We start from the raw sequence: 21,856 nt of genomic DNA, 5'->3' as shown, positions 1-21,856 counted from the left end.
TATTTAGTGCTCAAATGATTACCCCCCTCCACATCACTATTGAATACTATATAAAGTGGCTCCTCTCAGCACTGAGCATTCACATCCAGCAGCCACCATGAAGTGCAATAACACGGCATTCCTGGTCCTCATCATGGGATTATTGGCACCTTGCCATAAGGCAAAGTATTTCTTTCCCCGTTCAGAAGGTAAGAATTCTGGTCCTTAAAAGCATTAAGTGTGCAGTATGCCAAGCCTCTCTGTAAGGACCCATTTATGTATTTTTACTATACTATTGCAAACAATGACTCCCTCCACACCAGATATAAAAAGCACATGGATCCAGTTTTCTTATGAAACCACCATGGGACTCTTTGTAGGGTCTCATTGTGGAGCTTGCATCTTTGGTAGAGATGATATCAGGTGTAAGGTTCACAAATGTCTTCAAATGGTATTATGTCCTGTGTTTCAAAGGATGAGATGACATATATTGTACTTGTGACATTTCCTCTTCTCGTCCTTCCTCCAGAAACTATGCCTAGAAAATGTGCACTCACTCCAAAGTATGGAAAATGCAGTTTATCCCTTCCACATTTTTACTATGATGTCAAGAGCAACATGTGTATGAAATTCATTTACAGTGGTTGCGGAGGCAATGGAAACAACTTCGAATATTATTACCAATGTGTTTTGAAGTGTCAACAGTTTGGTAAGGACAATTAATTCCCCCCCCCCTTCCTTACACCTTTAAAACAACCAAATGTTTGAAGCGAAAATCTGTTGAAAAGTTGCCTTCTGTATTAATGTGGTTTCACACTCACATCAAACGTGTAAGATTTGTCTTCTTGCCCTTTTCATAGCACTTCTAACGTTCAGGTCAACAACAGATATACAAGGTAAGAGTTGTTATGGTTGTCTGCCGTGTGATTCAAAAATTGAGTTGGAGGTGGGTGGGTGGGGGAGCCTGTCAATATGATAGGCAAGCCAGTCAAAGACAGGACATTAGCTGCAAGATGATGAGCAGGGACTGCTTCAGCCTGCTACTTTATTCTGTGGGACTAGGGAGCAGATCTCTATATGTCGGCCATTTCCCTTCCATATTTATCCTTTTAATTGAAATTACTTCTGTTGGAGGGGTCTTCTTCAACACCGGACACTACTGCATACCACTCCAGGGTTCCTGTCATTGGCCACTTGGAAGAGATAATCTCAGCAGTTTGAATCATAGATGCAGGGCTTTGAAATAGGATTTACATCTACTATGGTAAAAGGTAAGGGGACCCCTGACCATTAAGTCCAGTCGTGGCTGACTCTGGGGTTGCGGCGCTGATCTCGCTTTATTGGCCGAGGGAGCCGGCGTACAGCTTCTGGGTCATGACTAAGCCACTTCTGGCGAACCAGAGCAGTGCACGGAAATGCCGTTTACCTTTACCTATTTATCTATTTGCACTTTGACGTGCTTTTGAACTGCTAGGTTGGCGGGAGCACGGACCAAACAACAGGAGCTCACCCTGTCACGGGGATTCGAACCGCCGACCTTCTGATCGGCAAGTCATAGATGAGCTTATATACTGTATTGGTCCGAATATAAGCAGCACCTTTAAAAGTCGGGGGGGGGGGTGGTGTAAAAAAGACAAAACCCGAATATAAGCCACTGCCTATATATAGGCACTCACACCCGTTCTGTTTTACCATATATCTTCTTTCCACAGCGATATAGTAAAAGCCAGTTTTTGTAATGTCATGAATTTAAGCCGCACTTTAACTTTTCACGGTCAGGAAAAAAGTGAGGCTTATATTCAGGCTAATGCGGTATGTGTGAGCTTTCCACATACTGCTTTTCTCCTCCAGGCCCACCTCCGAAATGCAAACAGCCATTAATATTAGGAGACTGCAAAGCAAGTAAGCGGCGCTATTATTACGATGCTGGGAGAAAGAGATGTTTCGTGTTCATATATAGTGGATGTGGAAGCAATGGGAACAATTTTGATTCTTTCAGGGAATGCTACGAGGAGTGTGAAAAGTATGGTAAGAATGAGCACTTTTAATCTTTTTTCCCAATCAACCCGAAGAACTTGCACTTTTTGCTTAACTTTATGCATGCTCTAGTGCAAGCTTCCTCAATCTCGGCCCTACAGATGTTTTTGGCTTACAACTCCCATGATCCCAAGCTAGCAGGACCAGTGGTCAAGGTGGAAATTGTAGTCTCAAAACATCTGGAGGGCTGAGGTTGAGGAAGCCTGCATTAGTGCATAAAGCCTTAGCCCACAAATATCTAAAGCAGTGGTGGCCAAACTCGGCCCTCCAGATGTTTTGGGACTACAATCCCCATCATCCCTGACCACTGGTTCTGTTAGCTTGGCATGATGGGAGTTGTAGTCTCAAAACATCTGGAGGGCCGAGTTTGAGGAAGCCTGCTCTAGTGGCATTGCAGCTCCACTACAGCATCATATTGCCCTATAGACATGCCGGGGGGGGGGGAGAGCTTTGGTATTAAGAGGTTAGCATGTTGGGGAAATTAGTTCTCTGATTTAGAAAATCAGCAGAGATGCAGCGTTTGATGCAAGAGTGGGGAAGCTTGATGCTAGAGCAGAAAAAGAGTGCTATCTTCAAAGGGGAAAAATTTGAGTCCAGCATTAAGAAAAGAAAAGTTGTTGTTGTTTTTTAATGTTCTAATTTGAAAACTGACAAAAGACACCTGAACACCTGGCTGAACAAAGGGTTTTGTACTGGCATCTGAAACATATAAGAATATGTGCCAGGTACTCTATCTAATCTGATTCTGCTCCACCACTGGCACATGGAGATTAATGGGAAAGGGCAAGGCAGCTTTTTGGGTCCCAAGCTGAGCTCCAGGATACTAACATCCATTTCATTTCACTTCTAATTTGTATATTATGTTTCTGCGTCACTAAACACAAGGCAATTTACAAGCTGAAGAAACAACAAAATAGATGGCAAAGAATGACTAAGTTACAATCAATAAAAACAATGGCAAGATGCATTGCAGAAAATACGACAAAACATACAGAGCCATGCAAAAGGATCAAATGGAGAAACAATTGGGGTGAAGAGTTAGTCCAGATTGCTCAGGAGCAATTGCAGCCTGAAAAAGGTCTCTCATGGTTCTCCTTCTCCTCATAACAGAAACACCCGAACATCTGATAAATCCTGACAAGCTTGAAGGTAAGGGCCAAGTAAAGGTAAAAGTTCCATAGCATTTTCCTTCTGACTCTCATATGCATTTTGCCTTCCACTCCTGCTGGCTTTCTTTAGTTCTGATGCAGCCTGTTCCTTAAGGCCTCCTTCACTGTGTCTTTACTTCTTAGCAGTTTTCACCAGGATCCAAGGGCTTGTTTCCTCCCAATACATCATGGGATCTGGCCAGAAGAATCCGTTGCAGCCCCTAAGCCAGTGATGGCCAAACTCGGCCCTCCAGCTGTTTTGGGACTACAATTCTCAGCTCTCAGCCTCCACGCAATTGAGGGAATCCCCGGCCGCGTCATCCCCTGGACAGCCAATCAGCTGGCTCGGGGTGTGTGGCCTGCCCAATTTAACGCAGGGGCGGCCAGGGATCTGCCTCTTTTGCCGCCTCCAATTGCTCCCATTAACCTTACTTAATTGTGTCATGTGTCTTTATTTCCACTGGGGGAGGGTAGGAACTCGCCACGCAACTTATGGATTGGGGAGGGACAAGATAATGTCCCGAGAGGACAGTTGTCTTCTGCATGTGTCATTCAGTTCTGAATTCAAAGTTCTCAGCCAAAAGTTTTCACTTTTTTCTTCTCCAAACTACATATTGGTCTCTCAGCCCAAGAAGCTTAGGACACCCCCTACTTCCCTCTCTCCTCTTAGGTTCAAGGGCCTATTTATTGACAGAGTATCTGAAGCCGTGTATGAGTATGCAGCCTACTGCCCCTATTGCTATTGCTATGTCCTTCTACTGATCTCCTTGCCCACCATGCTTCCTCACCTGCCATAGCAAGCAAGACTCCCCTTACTTATACCATAGAAGGTGGGCATGGAAGGGGAAAGGAGGTCCCTGAAGAAAAGAGGGTGGGATGTGAGGCACCGGCCCACTCTCCACACTGCCTCAGAATGCATTAAGGACAGGCAGGAAACCCAAGACTCTCATTTCACATCTTGACATGTCTCTTTCTATGAAGCTTGGCTGCACCAAATCAAAGGCTGTTGGTACGTTTTCTGTGATAGTATGCTAAATCTACCTAGAGGCATCTCAGAAGGCATCACCTCATCTTACTTAAGTCCAACTGGTCTCTTTCATCTGTGCTTTTCCCACTCTTGTCAACATGGCTGTTGGATCCCAGGGGAGAGTTCTCCTAATTGTCACCGAGATCATCTCAGGTGTTGCAACCACAAGCACGAAACCTTCAAATTCTGTTTTCTTCAAGAAATGAAGTAACAGATGTGAACCTTGTTTTTGTCCTTCTCTCCCCCCTGCAATATCAGACTTTCTGCGTGATTATTGTGACCAACCCCTAGACGTGGGAGGCTGCAACAAGGACTTACCTCGCTTTTACTACGATTACAGTAGCAGGACCTGTAAGCCGTTCAACTACGGTGGCTGTGCAGGGAACAGGAATAACTTTGAGACAGAAAATGAATGCCTTTGGGCATGTGCAGCCGATGGTAAGGGCACAGAAATGTTTAGAACTTAGAACTTTCATTATTCTCTGAATGTTATTTATGCAAGGATTGTGTTCCAACTGCATCAATTCAACACCCTCATTTCATAGGAGAGGGAGAAGCTCTGTTTCTTGGAATAGCCTTTGAGTTGTGGATTAAGGTAGTGAAAGGTGCATTCTGTTTGATGCATTTTATTGAAAAAATGTCAAAGGATCTGGTGGTGGAGGAAGGAAAAGCAACAACAACAACCCACAAAATGGTTGGCAGTTGCAAGAAAGATGGTATCTTTTTGCTGCAAGCTACTCTTTCACCTACTGTTTCAGCTACTAGGGACGTGGGTGGCGCTGTGGGTTAAACCACAGAGCCTAGGGCTTGCTGATCAGATCGGTGGTTCAAGTCTCCATGACAGGCTGAGCTCCCGTTGTTCGGTCCCTGTTCCTGCCAACCTAGCAGTTCGAAAGCACATCAAAGTGCAAGTAGATAAATAGGTACCACTCCGGTGGGAAGGTAAACAACGTTTCTGTGCACTGCTCTGGTTCGCCAGAAGTGGCTTAGTCATGCTGGCCACATGACCCGGAAGCTGTACACCAGCTCCCTCAGCCAATAAAGTGAGATGAGTGCCGCAACCCCAGAGTCGTCTGCGACTGGACCTAACGGTCAGGAGTCCCTTTACCTTTACTATTTCACCAGAAAGCTAGATGAGCACTGTTCCTCTTGGCCAATATGACAAAAGAATCTGTCTGCCCAGAATTGTAATGAATAATCAAGTTTTGAAAAGTTTCTGAAAATTAGTAAAAAGGTAAAGGACCCCTGAACGGTTAACTCCAGTCAAAGGTGACTATGGGGTATGGTGCTCATCTCACTTTTCAGGCTGAGGGAGCTGGCCTTTGCACACCAACAGCTTTCTGGGTCATGTGGCCAGCATGACTAAACCACTTCTGATGCATGGAAGACTGTGATGAGTGCCAGAGCACATGGAAATGCCATTTACGTTTCTGCTTCAGTAGTATCTATTTATCTCCTTGCGCTGGCATGCTTTCAAACTGCTAGGTTGGCATAAGCTGAGACAGAGCAATGGGAGTGCACCCCATCATGTGGGCTCGAACCACCAGCTCTCCAATCAGCAAGCCCAAGAGGCTCAGTGGTTTAGACCATAGCGCCACCCATCTCCCCACAAAGATTAGTAGAATGACCTGGTGATGTGCCAAGGCATGTCACACGTTGGTAATGTACAATTCCATAGTGATCCGTGGCACTCATATCAGTGCATTCCACACAAGGTCCTGTATACCTGAAGGAGTGTCTCTACCCTCATCGTTCAGCCCGGACACTGAGATCCAGCTCCGATGGCCTTCTGGCGGTTCCCTCGTGAGAAGTGAGGTTACAGGGAACCAGACAGAGGGCCTTCTCGGTAGTGGCGCCCGCCCTGTGGAACGCCCTCCCTTCAGATGTGAAGGAAATAAGTAGCTATCTTATCTTTAAAAGACATCTGAAGGCAGCCCTGTTTAGGGAAGTTTTTAATATTTAATGCTGTATTGTTTTTAACACTTGATTGGAAGCTGCCCATAGTGGCTGGGGTAGCCAGATGGGCGGGGTATAAATAATAAATTATTATTATTATATTATTATTACAGTCTTGAGTGGTTATGCTAGCTAGAAATTTCAAGTAGCCGCATACATGTACCTGTAAATCTATGGCCTTAATTGAGGAGCAAATACACTTAATTGAGGTTGCGTGAACATTCAGATTTCTTCTTCTTCTTCTTCTTCTTTGAAGTGAGGTGACCATAGGGTGGCAGTCTTTATTTTTTGACTTATGCTGTGCACATGCTATACATCATGACTCCTCACCTCCCCACCCAAAACTCCTGGGTAGTGAAGGGTGAACCCTCAGAGAGCTCTAATTTCCAAGGGCCCTTAATAAACTACAGTCCCCAGGATTCATTAGAGGAAGCCTTGTGCTTTAAATATATGACGTAGCTTTAACTAATCCAAAGGTGATTTGGTGGTTCAGTTGCCACAGCATCCCTCTGTGTGTTTGTGGCTGTACCTCATTGGTTGTGAGCGTGCTCAGAGCTGTGTTGCTGAATGACAAATCTCCTCAAAGACAAGCAGGGGAGCAACAGAGAGTATTTCCTGACCTTAAGGAACTTTTCCTTTCTTTCGTTTAGCATCTGATATCTGACCTTGCTAGAGGGAGAGTCAGCAAGCAAGCAACAGTGAGTCCTTTTCTATAATCTCGTTTTGCTCCCCCACCCCCTGCCTTGAATTGGAGAAGTAGGAGGAGAAATAGTGGGTGGCTTGTGTATGTGACATCCGCCCCCTTTTCTTTCCACCATGCCTAATTTTATAAACTTGTATCATGCGCCCCCTGACTCAGCATCCCCGCAAGCTAAACAGCCCCCCAAAGTATAGTTTCATCTTGGTGGAAATAGGTCTCAGCTGCACCGCCACATTTAACTAAATTATGCCAAGACCAAAATAATGGCCTTTGCTGCTCGACTGAAACCTAATTTATGGTCAATTAATGGTATTCCTTTAGAGCAGGTCAGTTGCTTCAAATACCTGGGTCAGGTTGTAAGATCAAATAGGTCCTTCTTGGCGCACAGAGAATACATAGCCTCGAACGCATCGAAAGCAGCCTTGGTGATTAGAACCCTGTACTCCAAGAAACAGGCACAGTCAAAGTTGCCTTGCGACTCTTTAAAATGAAAGTCCTCCCTCTTCTGCTGGTGGGCATTGCCTTGGGCTCACGTAGGGACTCTGAAAAACTGGAATCTATTCAAACCCAATTCCTCAGGGCCATACTCAGGATCCCCCCCTCCACGGCAGGTGCGATCATGAGATTGGAAACCGGTTGTCAAGCCTTTAGGTATGTGGCCCTGAAAGCGAAGTTATGGCTATGGCTCAAGCTCTGTTTCAGACCGGTGGGTTTGGCCCCCTTGATTCTGAGGGATAACTTTAAATCTCCATGGGAAGGGGAGATAGTGGAGGAAGTGCAGAAGTGCGGGTTGTCCTCCCTTTATATAGAGTCCATGACGTATAGCCACGCAAAGGCGGTGATCGCCCAAAGATTAAGGGATATTGCCAGACAGGAGGGCATAGCCCGTGTGAAACCTGGGTTGTTTCTGGGGGAGCAGATGTATCGGGCTGCTCCAGCTCGCTACCTGGCGGATATCCACTACGTGGAATACCGCAGACTATTTACTGCGGCTAGGCTGAATGTTCTTGACTCGGCGGTTCTGAAGGGAAGATATGGAGGAGTCCCATATGACCAGAGATTATGCCATTGTGCGTTGGGTGAGGTAGAATCCACAGAGCATATTTTACTGAGCTGTCCCTTCTACAACGATTTAAGACAGTATCTTATAACTCCATACTTACCCCAGCTCAGTCCCCGACAAAGAGGAAAGCAGACAGCATATCTGCTAAATAAGTCTTCTGGGAAAACAACTTTGTCAGTGGCTAAATTCCTTTTCCTGGAAACGTATAACTGAATGCTTTGATGTGGGTTATCTGTGAGAGGTTTAGTACTGTGGTCCTACCTTATTTATGTACCCCTATGATGTTTTAGTTTATAATTCTGTATTGTGTTTTATCTCTGACTATCGGTCGAATAAAGGAATTGATTGATTGATTTAATTGTTCCTACCTACCTCTTCTTTGGGACGCGGGTGGCGCTGTGGGTTAAACCACAGAGCCTAGGACTTGCCGATCGGAAGGTCAGCGGTTCGAATCCCTGCGACGGGGTGAGCTCCCGTTGCTCGGTCCCTGCTCCTGCCAACCTAGCAGTTCGAAAGCACGTCAAAGTGCAAGTAGATAAATAGGTACCGCTCCAGCGGGAAGGTAAACAGTGTTTCCGTGTGCTGCTCTGGTTCACCAGAAGCGGCTTAGTCATGCTGGCCACATGACCTGGAAGCTGTACGCCGGCTCCCTCGGCCAGTAAAGCGAGATGAGTGCTACAACCCCAGAGTCAGCCACGACTGGACCTAATGGTCAGGCGTCCCTTTACCTTTACCTTTTCTTTCTTCAAGTTCACATTGAGTCTTTGTGCAGGGCTTTGCCTCTTCTATTTTCAGATTCATTACCATCTGATTGGGTCCTATGGAACAACGGCACCAGAGGAAGCCAGGATGTGCATTCCCAAAAAACTATGCCTTCATCTAAAGGCTTAATTCTTGCATGCTTGTCAATAAACTCACCTGTTCTTCTTCTTCATCCTGCAGGCTCTGTTTCTTGAATATTATCATTATCATTATCATTATCATTATCATTATCATTATCATTATCATTATCATTATCATTATCATTATCATTATCACCATCCCAAATGTCTTAAAATCCACACATTCTTAGTGTGAATGTGGGGAGAATAAGAAGCGATGAACGTTTAAACCAGGGCAAGATTATTTGAAGCAGGGTAGCAACTGCCAGTCAAAAAGAGGTTTTATCTTAATATGGAGTTCAGAGGAATACACCATCTATCTGCCTCCAATGTGAGAGGTGAGTCCAGATTAGTTAAATGAAAAGAGCTGCTAGGAGGGGATTGATGGAAACTATGAGTTGATAGCACAGTATGTGTGGGCTTTGTTGGGGATAGAAATCTCCCAGCTAATTCCTTATATATCTTTGAATCTGATCTAGGGTCCACTTTGTAAGAACCTGGGGAATTATTTCAAAAACTAACAATTTGCTAACCAAGTAGTCTCCCTATATGATTGTAGCTGCTCCATAAAACCGTCCCCAAGAATTCCAAAATTCTCCATATTAAGTAGTTCAAAATAGTACATAAGCAAAGCCATAAAATTATAAAACTGGACTGGCATAGTCCCAGGGATCATCCACACTTAATTTTTGCCTTGCTCTTTCCAGGCAAAGGTCAGTGTTTAAAAGCTATGTACCTAAGCAGGGGTTTTTGGTATGTGTAAATTGCTCTGAGCTTTCGCCCTGAAAACCTGTTCTTTAGTGCTGCATTGGAGCAAACATTAATTTGGGCTTTCTGTGGATTGACATTTGCTCTGATTGAGCTTTAAAGAGCAGGTTTTCACAGGGAAAGCTCCAGAACAGAGGTGGATAAACCAAGTAGTATTTTGAGAATTTTGTTTTGAATAGCTTACCATTGACTTACCATTGACTAGCTTACCATTGACTAGCTGTCCCAAGATTTCTCCACCATAAGTCAACTTTGCCAAGAAATATTCTCAGGGAAAGAGAAATCACTTCGCTGTAGTAAAACTGAGAACTGTTTCCATATATATTAGTGTTTTGCTAAAGGCTCATACACACTTCTGCTTCTCTTGTGCCTAGAAAGAATGGGTCTGAGCCATTTTCCCTTTGCTCTGCTCCTATCCCTGAGAAAACCCTCTCTTTACTGCTAAATTGGAGCAAAAGTCAATCCGGAGAAACCCTGAATTGCTGTTTGCTCCTAGGTAAAGGTAAAGGGACCCCTGACCATTAGGTCCAGTCGTAGACGACTCTGGGGTTGCGGCGCTCATCTCGCTTTATTGGCCAAGGGAGCCGGCGTACAGCTTCCGGGTCATGTGGCCAGCATGACTAAGCTGCTTCTGGCGAACCAGAGCAGTACACAGAAACGCCGTTTACCTTCCTGCCACAGCGTACCTATTTATCTACTTGCACTTTGACATGCTTTCGAACTGCTAGGTTGGCAGGAGCTGGGACTGAACAATGGGAGCTCACCCCATCGCGGGGATTCAAACTACTGACCTTCTGATCGGCAAGCCCTAGTTCTGTGGTTTAACCCACAGCACCACCCGCTGTTTGCTCCTATTGAGTGCTAAAGAGTGGTTTCCTCCAGAGGAAAGCAGCTGGGAAAGAAGTGTGGATAAGGACTTAGTCTGCCTAAGGAAAGACTCAAGTAAAGAAGGGGACTTCAGCATTGCCCCTTGACAAAGGTCCCAGGACCATCGTCCCAACTGGGTTTCACTCCCTGAAGAAGCAGATCACACAAGCAGTTAATCTGTCCTCTCTGCACATTGAAATGCCAATACACCATTTGCCATCACACCCTCAAAGCAAACTCAAAGCACACCCTGTAATGGGAAAAGGTTGTATTTGTTTAAATATAGCAATAAGAACTCAGGGGATCTGCATAATCAAATACAGTGGTGCCTTGCAAGACGAAATTAATTCGTTCCACGAGTCTCTTCGTCTTGCGGTTTTTTCGTCTTGCGAAGCACCCCTATTAGCGGCTTAGCGGCTATTAGCGGCTTAGCGGCTAAGCGGCTATTATCAGTTAAGCGGCTATTAGCAGCTTAGCGGCTTAGAAAAAGGGGGGAAAGGGAAAAAACTCGCAAGACTCGCAAGCCCATAGGGAAATTCGTCTTGCGAAGCGCCTCGAAAAATGGAAAACCCTTTCATCTAGCGAGTTTTTCGTCTTGCGAGGCATTCGTCTTGTGGTTCGAGGACCCGACCCCGCAAAGAGTGAAATGAAGACACAAGGACACGTGATATAAGGTTAATGGGCTAGAAAAGGCCACAACTTTATTGATTACAGCAATGAAAAGGTATTGGCTTAGGCATTGGATCGAAACAAGTGGGGTTTATTCACCAGTAGGTGGAGCCTGTTGATGCTGATCCAACTATAGGCTCACCTCCTGCTGTCACCGAGGGTCGTGCCATGGCCTCCCGCCAAATGACTCGCAACGGGACGACGAGGACTGAGGCCAGGAAGAGGCTGGCGCTGCAGCAAAAGGCTGCTGGACACGCCCCCTCCGTGGCACCTGGTTGGATGGCCACCCGGGGGGCGTGAGCGCCAGCCAGGTGAGCTGGAGGCAGGGGGCAAATGCCCCCTGCTGGGCGGTGCTCGGGCTCCCGCCCACAACCACTTCCCTCTCTTTCAGGGAGGAGAGTCTTTGCGGGGCACCACTGTAACTGAACCAATCAAGCAGATCAAATTAGTCCAAGCAGTAATTCAGGGAGGTATCATCTCCCTTCCTGCTCTTGGGCAAAATGTCAGGCCTCACCTGTGTCCCCACAAAAAGGACTGGGGTTCTTCATCCTTGCCACTAGTGACGTGGACTATGAATGAGGCAAGTACACAAAGCCCCACTGTTTCTGCATTCAACCAGGCACGCATGCCCAGCGCACAGGGCATCCACATGAAGCATTGCAGGGCAAGGTGACAAAAGAGTGCTTGCTCCCAAAATGCCTTAGGAATTCTACCCAACAATGTCGGAAGGCATGACTTTAGCTGCCCCCAACAATCCCTTGTTGTTTGTCATCAGGTGCCAGGATGTACAGGTGCCTAGAGAAGGAGGAGGCAGCAGAGTGGGTTTGTATCACCATCTAATGGAAACAGAACTCTTTCTGGCAATGCCAAGTTTATGCTGATTGACCTGATAGATAGTTCCTCTATGTCCCTAGTTCAGAGCAGTCCTCATTTGCAAGCAGGAGGTTACCTTGATCTGAGCAGAGGTGCCTCCGAGTGTCCCTACCTATTAAAAAATTATGTTCAATGTCCAGGTGGTTATCTCCCTCCACATCACTATTGAATACTATATAAGGAGGTTCCTCTCAGCACTGAATATTCACATCAACATGCAGTGCAATAGCACTACACTCCTGGTCATTATCATGGGGATATTGGCACCTTGCTCTAAGGTGCTGGGTTTTTTCCATTCAGCAGGTAAGCCTTCTGGCCCTTCTATGCATCAAGTGTGCAATATGCCAGGCCTCTCTGCAAGTTAGGAATCCCCTGCAGATTGGACGGGATTGGGCAGGTTGGGCATTGGGCGTCATGGCGACAGTTCTCTGGCATGTGTAAGTCACCATTGACTCTGGGAGACTCAGAGAAATGCTCTGCTTTTTCACCTTTTGTTCAGCCTGCCTGTATCCTTGCCTCTAAACTTTCACCCTAATGAATACATAGGGTCCCATCTGTGCTTTACCTTTAAAGCAGTATTATTCCCCTTTAAACTGCCATGGTTTGTACGAAAGATTCCTGGAAGTGTAACTTGGTCAATGGGCTGAGAGTTGTTCGGAGACCCCCTTCTCCTCAATGTACAAGCCTTCTTCCCAGGCAAATTTGGGAATTGTTGCTGTGCGAAGGGACTTGGGGTCTCCTGACAAGTTTTATCACCCCTAATAAACTTACAGTTCCCAATGTACTTTGGGGAAGCCATGGATGTTTAAAGTGGTATAATAGTTTGAGTCTGCCCTGTAACTGGTGATAATGGGAGGCATACCATTCTTTGTTACATATCCAGTTTTATAAATTCAAGTTTGGAAGTCTCTTGACACATAAATCTACAGTAATAGGAAGTGTTCACTGGGATTTTAAACCATTTCCTTCTTTATAGTCTATAACTTCTTAAAGGTAAAAGCAACATCTCCTAGAGATTAGGAAGCACAGTTCCTGTTGAACAAATCCAGAAATGTCTCAGGAAACAATGCTTTACAAAAATAATTTTAAAAATGCCCCCAATTCATGACATTGGAGAACTCATATTCCCCCCCCCCCCCGAGGCAATGGCTGCCTCTACACCATATATTTAAAGCACGTAGGACTCCAAGGCCTACAATGCCCACAGAGCTACAATTCACAGCACCCAAAACAAACTATTCCCAGGATTCTTTGAAGAACACAGTTTGCTTTACACAGATAGTGTCTACACAGGCAACATCACATGAGCTGATAATGCCCTTTCTAGGAAAATTTCCAGCTCCAGTTTGAAAGCATGTGGCAGGTATCACATTCTTTGGCTTCTGGAGAGACATTCTTAACGCTAAAAGAAAATGAAATCAATAGGGCTAAAAAGCCCTTGGGCTAGCATCCCATGGGGCAGGAAATATAAATTATTTCATGATCTCAGTTTGGATTACAATAGCAAACTTTGCTTAAAGTCGCAGCTGATTCTACATTTGACTTGAGAATGATGGATACACTGCATTTGACAGCAACTAACACATTCCATGCTGCCTTTAGTGCCTCGGTGTGTGTGTGTGTGTGTGTGTGTGTGTGTGTGTGTGCAGCAGCTTCGTTGTCAGTGTGACCCCACAGACATTCACTGAATTGATTATTCTTAAGTGCTGCAGTTTTCTTAAAGGCTATGGGGAAAAACCACCACTGAACTCTACAACTGGACTCCAGATTGGGCTCTTTAATGTGTATGCCTCTTGGGTCCCAATGTGTAGGCTCCATCTTTGGCTACTTGGTAGAGAAGATATCAGATGTCGGGTTAACAAATGTCTTCAAATGGTATTATCTTCTGTGCTTCATAAGATGAGCTAACATATATGGTACCTGTGGCTGTTCCTCTTCCCATCCTTCCTCCAGGAACTATACCTAAAAAATGCACACTCACTCCGGATTATGGAAAATGCAAGACCTTCCTTACACATTTTTACTATGATGTTAAGAGCAAAATGTGCAGGGAATTCATTTACAGTGGTTGCGGAGGCAATGGAAACAACTTCCTAGATTTATACCAATGTGTTTTTGAGTGTCACCCGTCTGGTAAGGACAATTTTAATACCCCCTCCTTGCCCCTAAACCTTAAAAACAACCAAATGTTTGAAGTGAAAATCTTTTTATAAGTTGCCCCTGTGTTTCTAGGGAGTGTTGTACTGAATTGATTCTCTGCTGCTGGAGGTGTTCTGCTGCATCACTTTTTTTTTTTTTTTTAAAAAGATGTTAATAGGAGTTGTTGTCCAGCAACATATAGTGACTCCATCTTTCCACACCCTTCCCCTACAGACTCCCATGGCCCATAAATTCAACTTCAGTGGGGACCCCAAAATTCTTGTAAGCTGCCTAGGGAGGTGTTAACCCTGTAATAAGGGGGGGGGGGATGTAAGCATTCCTGCCCTTAGTTCTTACAGTAATCTCTAAATAAATAAAACAATTAGAAGTGAAAGCAGCACACTTTAGATTACGGATGGGGAAGCTGAAGCCCACCTACTTCTTCGATTATTGGCTGTGCCATCAGCAGAGGTGTTTTTAGAGCAGTGTGACCAGTTTCCCGGCACATGGTGAACTGAGCTGAGAGGCCGTTTACCCACCTCCTTCCCAAAGCCTAACTTGCTTTGCGAAGGAGGCATGAGGGCTCTGCTGACAGGGTCCTAGAGTCCTCCCAGATCCTTCCCAAAGCCTACCTAATGCTTGCCCAACTTTGGGAAGGTGATGGAAAGAGCGTACAGTAACGTTTAATGGAGATAGTACAGGCATAGGGATGGTGGGAGTTGTAGTCCCAAAATATCTGGAGGGGCGAGTTTGCCTGTGCCTGAGATAGTACAATGTTTAATTAAGAACCGGATGGGAAAGAGCAGTTCCTGAATTAATTTCTAGCTAATTGTATCAGCTGTCCAATGGTCCGTTTTTCATTTCCCCGTAAAACTCTGTATCTAAGCTGTTTCACACTCACATCAAATGTGTTGTACAGTAAGATTCTTCACCTTGTTCTTTTCACAGTGCTTCAAGTACACAGGCTAATTGGGTGGAAACAAGGTAAGAGTTCCTGTGGCTGCTTGCAGCACGATTCAGAAATGGAGTGGGGGAGATGCCTCTAAATATGGGAGTCAAAAGAGACAGGACATAAGCAGCAAGATGATGAGAAGAGACTGCCTCAGCCTGCCACTTTGTGGGACTGGGAGCAGAGAAGGGAACCCTACGAGGGCATTTCATGGTTTACACATCCTGAACATAGGATATGCAAACCATGAGATCCAGGCCCCCCAAAATTGATGGGCATTTCCATTCAAATGGTCTCTGTGCACCAAGTCTTTTGATTATGTGAGGCAGGACTTTATTATTACGGTCACAGACCAGTTCCGGCTCACTTACAATATCAGGAAAATCATAAAACACAACAGGAATACATTGAATTGCATTTGGGTATAACAGAGGCAATTCAGATATAGCGGCAGTTAAAAATATATATTAAATCTTGATGACTAAAATATAACCTAAAATTGTCATTTAAAACCTTAATCATTTTGGTAGTACATCTTGTTCCCTAAGTTTTATGGCAGTTGCACAGAATTTGGCCACCCTTAGCGTAATCTCTAGATCCTTGTCCTCTACCTTGTCCTCTTGTTTTAGACATTGAAGTTCGGACCCATTTGGAGATTTTTGTATAACAGGAGTGATAAATACCGAGTGTATATCCCCGTAGAAACAGCAGCATAACAAGACATGAGAGACAGTTTCTACCTCTATCAAGCCGCAGGGGCAGACTTATTTCACATATGGCTTACCCTCGAATCTGCCCTGCAATAAGGCAGATGGCAGCATGTTGAATCTAGTGAGGGTAAATGACCTTCTGTATTTGGGTATTTGTAATTTTGACAAATAATTTGCTGGGGTAAATCCTCTCCCATTATCTTTTGTTACCGGGTGTTTATTCATCTCGCTCACGTGGCATTGCAGTTCCACATCCCAAATTCGTTGGCGGATTATTGCTCTAGCTTTCTCATAACCTACAGCTATGAGGGCATGTGGGGAAAACCCCAAGCCTCTTAGCTTTTCATGCAGTGTAGCTTTCCGTTTGGATTGGTAGGAATCCAGTAGGGGGCAGGACTTACCTTGGCTTCCCCCGATGTTTTATTCAAGTTGGCACCCCGATACAGAATCTTGGGGTCGAAGGGGCTGGGAAATGGGTGGGGTCTTTTTCAACACCTGACATTCCTGCATGCCACTCCAGGGTTCCTGTCATTGCCCACTTGGAACAGATAATCTCAGCAGTTTGAACTGCAGGACTTTGAAATAGGGTTTACATCTACTATATATGTGTGAGCTTTCCACATCCCCGTTTCCTCCTCCTCCAGAGCTACCTCTAAAATGCAAACGGCCATTTACATTCGGAAATTGCCAATCTAGTGTGCTACGCTATTATTACAATGTCAAGTTGAAGAGATGTTTCATGTTCATATTTAGTGGATGTGGAAGCAACGAGAACAATTTCCATTCTTTCAGGGAATGCTACGAGGAGTGTGAAAAGTATGGTAAGATGGTAAAAGTATGTCTTTTTTTCAATCCACCTGAAGAACTTGCACTTTTTGCTTAACTTTATGCATGCTCTAGTGACATTGCAGCTCCGCTACAGCAGCATATTGCCCTATAAACATGGGGGGAGTGCGGTAGCGTTGGTATTAAGGGAGTAAGCATTGCTGATTTGAAAAAAGTCAGAAGAAATGCAACATTTGACGCTAGAGTGTGAAAACTTGGTGCTAGAGCAGGGAAAGTGTGCAGGCTTCAAAGTGAAAGAAAATCTTGTATAGCACTAAGGAAAAAAAGGGAAAGGGTGCAGAATTTTATTTTTTTAATGTTATCATTTGAGAACAGTGACAAAAGTCACCTGAATTCATGGCTGAACAAAGGGTTCTGTACAGTGGCAGCTTGGTTCTCGAATGTAATCTGTTCTGGAAGCCCATTTGGCTTCCGAAACATTCGAAAACTGAGGCACAGCTTCCCATTGTTTGCAAGAGCTTCTTGCACTCAGTGGAAGCCACATTGCACGTTCAGGTTCTGAAAAATGTTTGAAAACAGAAGCATTTACTTTTCGGTGTTCAGGAGCCAAAACGTACAATAGTGGAGGCGTTCAGGAATGGAAGTTCAACTGTGCTGGCAATCTGAAACATATCAGACTAGGGACTCAGCTACATTTGTAAAAAAAAAAACCACCACATTATGATTGCGTTAAAACACTGAGACACCAGATGTTGCTGTAGAGCTGAAATCTGAACTCGATGATATTTCCCAGTGTGAGCTTTGAAACTCGCCCCCCCCAATGTTTTTTTATAACTGTGTAGATGCAGCCTTAGGGGGGAGTATCCCTTGGGACAGTGGTTCTCAAACTTATTGCTCTGTGCCACACTTCCAAAATAAAGGTTTGCTTGCGCCATACCAAAAATTGTTATTGATAAGAAATATCTGTAAATAATTGCAACGTTCTGTGTATAAGGTGATCCCCAATTTTAAACTTAAAAAATTTGGGGGTAAATATAGTATTGTACATGGAAAAATGCAGTAATTATAAACAAGTATCTTTTATTGTCCTTGAATTTTCCGACCACACTTGCCATCCTCTCCTGCCACACCGGTGTATCTAATTACTGTATCTAATCTGATTCCGTTTCACCTAAACTCCACTGGCACATGGATAAGGGAGGATGTTAATTTATGAGCATATTCATGGGAAAGGACAAGACAGCCTACCGATCATTAATAGATCCTAAACTGAACTGCAGTAAGTCCTTAGCATAGCGTTTTTCAAGAACAGAAACTTAACTAGAGTTGCTCTAGATTGCTCTGTAGCGATTGTAACTTTCAGCATAAAAATGGTCTCCAGTCTCTGCCATTTGGTTAACATGGTTCTCCTTCTCCTTATAACAGAAATACCTGAATACCTGATAAATCCTGACATACTTAAAGGTAAGAACTGAGTAAAGGAGGGCTCCATGGCATTCTCCTTCTGACCTTTGTATGAATTCTGCCTTCCACTCCTACTGCATTTCTTCAGTTCTGCAGTATGTTTTTTCAGGTCTCCTTTGCCATATCTATACTACGAAGCTGTTACTTTCTATGAAAGGCTGCACCAAATTTTCTGTGATAGTATGCTAAATATTCCTTAAGGAATCTCAGAAACCATAATCTCATCCTATCTAAGTCCTTGACTGCATCTACACAGCTATAAAAAAACACTCTGAAAATGCTATGAAAAGAGACCATTTTAAAGCTCACAATGGAAAATTTCATAGAGTTCCAATTTCAATAAATTTTCACAGTGCTATACAGTAATGCATTTATAACTTATTTTTTTAACGAAAGTAAATGTAACGAGTCCCAACTGGTCTCTTTCATCTGTTGTCCACATTTCCACTCTTGTCAATGTGACTGTTGAATCCCAGGGCAGAGTTTTCATAATTGTCACTGAGATAATCTCAGGTGTTGCAACCAGGCGTTCCAAGTGGTGGGGGCTGAGGGGTCTTCAGACCCCTGCCATTTTTTTCAAGGAGGGGGCTGAACTCCCTCAAAATCCTGTGGCTCCACTCCTCCTCCATCTCCCCATCAATGTAGGGAGGAGGTGGCCCAACTCCACACTCCCCAACACCCAGTATGCGAGGGCCGGCATTGTGGCGGTGGGATGCCTACACAGCCCTGCCCAGTGGTCTGCCCCACAACATGGGGGCAAGTTGGTGCCCTTGGTTGCGACCACAAGTATGACACCTTAAAATTCTATTTCCTTCCAAGAACCAAGTAATAAATATGAACCTTGTTTCTGTCCTTCTCTGCCCCTGCAATATCAGAGTTTCTGCTTGATTACTGCGAACAACCCCTAGACATGGGTCACTGCCACAGTGCCTTTCGTCGCTTTTACTACGATGACAGGAGCAGAACCTGCAAGCCATTCAACTACACTGGCTGTGCAGGGAACAGAAATAACTTCAATGAGGAATATGAATGCTTTTGGGCATGTGCAGGCAATGGTAAGGACACAGAAAATGTTTAGAAGTTTCCCAGAGAGGAACTTTCATTATTTTCTGAATGTTATTTATGCAATGATTGCGTCCCAACTGCATTAATTCAATATCCTCATTTCATAGGAGAGGGAGAAGTCCCCTCACCCTCTCTGGTGGGCACCATTGTGGGCTGGCATTCCTCCATGCATGGGAATTCAACGTGGGAATACTCAGGAACTGGTTCTCTGACAGCAAAGGAAGCCTCTGGGCTGAGCTTGCTGCCTGGGTTATTGGTCCCACCCACTCACTTAATCAGCAAATCAAGAGTAGGCATGGGCCACCACAGGGTTTCTGAACATTCAGATGGGTTTGTTTTTTGCTGTTTACTATGAAATGAGGTGACCAGTGGGTGGCAATTTTTCTTTTTTGACTTAGGCTGCACATTTAAAGCTCATGACTTCTCCCACAATTATCCTGAGTTCTGAAGTCGAACCTGCACTGAGCTCTGATTACAAGGGCCCTTAATAAATTACAGTTCCCAGGATTCATTCGGGGATGGCCAGGTGCTTTAAATATATGGTGTTTATGCAGCTTTAACTAATACAAAGGCAATTTGGTGGTTCAGTTGCCATACCAGCCCTCTACATTTTTGGGGCTGAACCTCTGAACCATCTCTGTTGCATCCCTTCCAAAAATGCCCTCAAGTTTATCCATGAGGCGCTATCAAGGGCCAACTCTAGACTGTCATTGTTTTGCAGAATTGACAAATCTCCCCCAACTTTAAAAAACAACACCATACCTTTTGAAGTAGGGAAGATGATAGGAAAATGCAGTAAAACTGTGGGAGAACATTCAATGGATTGGAAGTCATATAACCCCAAATCTCAAACCACACACTCTTTCTTTACCCCACCAATGCATTTTATACTTTTTAGAGCATATAGAGGCAGCAGTGGGGGATTTCTGTCAATCTCCTGTTCTCTGGTCAATCTGCTACCTGCACCAGTCAACCGATTCTGCCATGCATGATGTTATAAACTTATCTCATGCTTCCTGTAACTCAATGTCTCCACAAACTAAAAATACCCCCAAAACATTCCTTGTGGTGGAAACGGGTCTCGGCTGCACCTTCACATTTAATTGTTCATACCTCTCACTTCTTTCTTCAGGTTGACCTTGAGTCCTTGTGCAGAGCTCAGCCTGTTCTATTTTCACACCCGCTAACATCTCATTGAATCCAGTGGAACAAAGGCAGCAGAGGAAACCAGGAGGCATTCTTTTTCTCAGCTATGCCTTTATGTATAGGCAGATGGCTCATCCTGCTGTACCAGTCTTTGCCAAAAATTCTCACGCTCTTGCCAATAAACTCACAGGTTCTTCTGCACCCTGTGGGCTGTGTTTCTTGAGTGCTGTTGTTGTTGTCTTCAGGTCCACATATCCCTTTTGTGAATGTGGGGAGAATAAGAAGTGATGGTTATTTGAAGAAGGGTAGCAACTCCCAATCATAAAGAGGTTTTACTCTAATATGGAGTGTTCCAATTCATACATTATCTGTCTGCCTCCAAAGAGAGAGGTGAGTCCAGATTAGTTCAGTGGGAAGAGCTGCTATGAGGGGATCTATGGAAACCATGGGTTGATGGAACACCATGTGTGGGGCTCCAAACATGCTTTCGTTCACCTTCTAGGCTATGACTTTCCCTCATTATATTGAGCCTGGCCAAGTTACTTTACAACCTGAGTATAATGTGACCTTGGTGTAGGTACCATTGCCTGTTCCATCTCAGGCAACAGAGATCAGGGATTGGATTTAGCCAGGAGGCCAGATCCAGATGTTTCCCCAATCCCCAGGGACCACTTTGACAGGTAGGTGTGGGCACCCACCTGCCAATCATACAACATCACCATGATGCCAAGCAAAGTATTTCCTTGTCCCTGAAAATGGTTTTCCTTTGCGATCCTTGCTGTCATCACAGATCAGCTGACCAGCGCTGGCAGTAAACCTCACTAGACAAGGGACAAGTAGTAGCCATTTTCAGGCTCCCAAACATTCCTCTGGACCCCCATCTTTACCTGCATCACACCTGACGTCACATATGCCTCAGGCAGCCCCTTCACTCTGCCTAATGATAGGGCTGGCTCTGGCTGTATATACCTATACACCAGGAGTGGGGAAATGGCCCAGGCCAGTGGGCAGGATCCTGCTTTCCTCAAGCCCACAAGAGCCACTTTGACCCACCTGTCAATCATCTGACATCACCATGGCATCAGGTGAAATGCTCTTTCCTCCTTGAGAGGCTGAATTTCAAACAGCACAGGAAAAGGAAGCATTTCCACATGGTCCTTGTCATGACAGCAAATCAGCTACAGAGTTGCTGATTGAAAGCTTGCTCGTACAGCCAATCCCAGTGGGCCCTGCTCATAGCTGTCAACTTACAGATTTGAAAATAAGGGACCAGCAGCCTCAAAAATAAGGGATCAGCAGCCAAAATAAGGGATTTTCCGGGCACAGGTATGTTCAACTTCTGAGCCCCTCCAAGCCAAAGGCAGAAAGCCCTGCCAGCAGCCAAATGAAGCCTCAAGCAGTGGTTCCCACAGCGCAGCAACCCGGCAAAGGGGATGCAGCAAGGAAAACCACCGTCACCTCTCTGCTGGGAAGCACTGACCAAAAGCGAGTCCCCAGGCAATGCGGCCAATTTGATCGGCACAAGGCATGCAAGCTCCACCCCCCAGTCGTTCTTAGACTCCTTACTGGGTGAGCAATGCAGCCAAGCAACACAGTTGGAGCCTCCCTCCTCCCTGGCCAGCAGGGAGG

The 21,856-nt window shown here is 44.9% G+C and overlaps 1 protein-coding gene across 2 annotated transcripts; it reads left to right on the top strand.

The window, feature by feature from the left end:
* Positions 1-20,460, top strand: LOC309331483 (carboxypeptidase inhibitor SmCI-like). 2 transcript variants are annotated; one of them, XM_081843693.1, is made up of 8 exons: positions 1-188; positions 509-688; positions 840-875; positions 1,831-2,007; positions 3,127-3,165; positions 4,450-4,629; positions 6,798-6,845; positions 8,706-8,840. In XM_081843693.1, the coding sequence occupies exons 1-7, from the start codon at positions 98-100 to the stop codon at positions 6,809-6,811; spliced, it is 717 nt and encodes a 238-aa protein (XP_081699819.1). In that variant the 5' UTR covers positions 1-97; the 3' UTR covers positions 6,812-6,845; positions 8,706-8,840. The 2 variants fall into 2 exon arrangements, with proteins under 2 accessions (XP_081699819.1, XP_081699818.1); XM_081843692.1 differs by lacking the exons at positions 1-188; positions 509-688; positions 840-875; ... (2 more) ...; positions 4,450-4,629; positions 8,706-8,840 and adding exons at positions 11,871-12,271; positions 13,922-14,101; positions 15,056-15,091; ... (2 more) ...; positions 18,892-19,071; positions 20,214-20,460 and having other exon boundaries at positions 6,816-6,845.
* Positions 20,461-21,856: the final 1,396 nt, after the last annotated feature.

The sequence above is a fragment of the Podarcis erhardii genome, assembly GCF_964252035.2.
Source record: "Podarcis erhardii genome assembly, chromosome: 16".
Taxonomy (NCBI): domain Eukaryota; kingdom Metazoa; phylum Chordata; class Lepidosauria; order Squamata; family Lacertidae; genus Podarcis; species Podarcis erhardii.
Note: the sequence above shows the minus strand (reverse complement) of the source record. Positions and strands in the feature narration are given on the sequence as shown.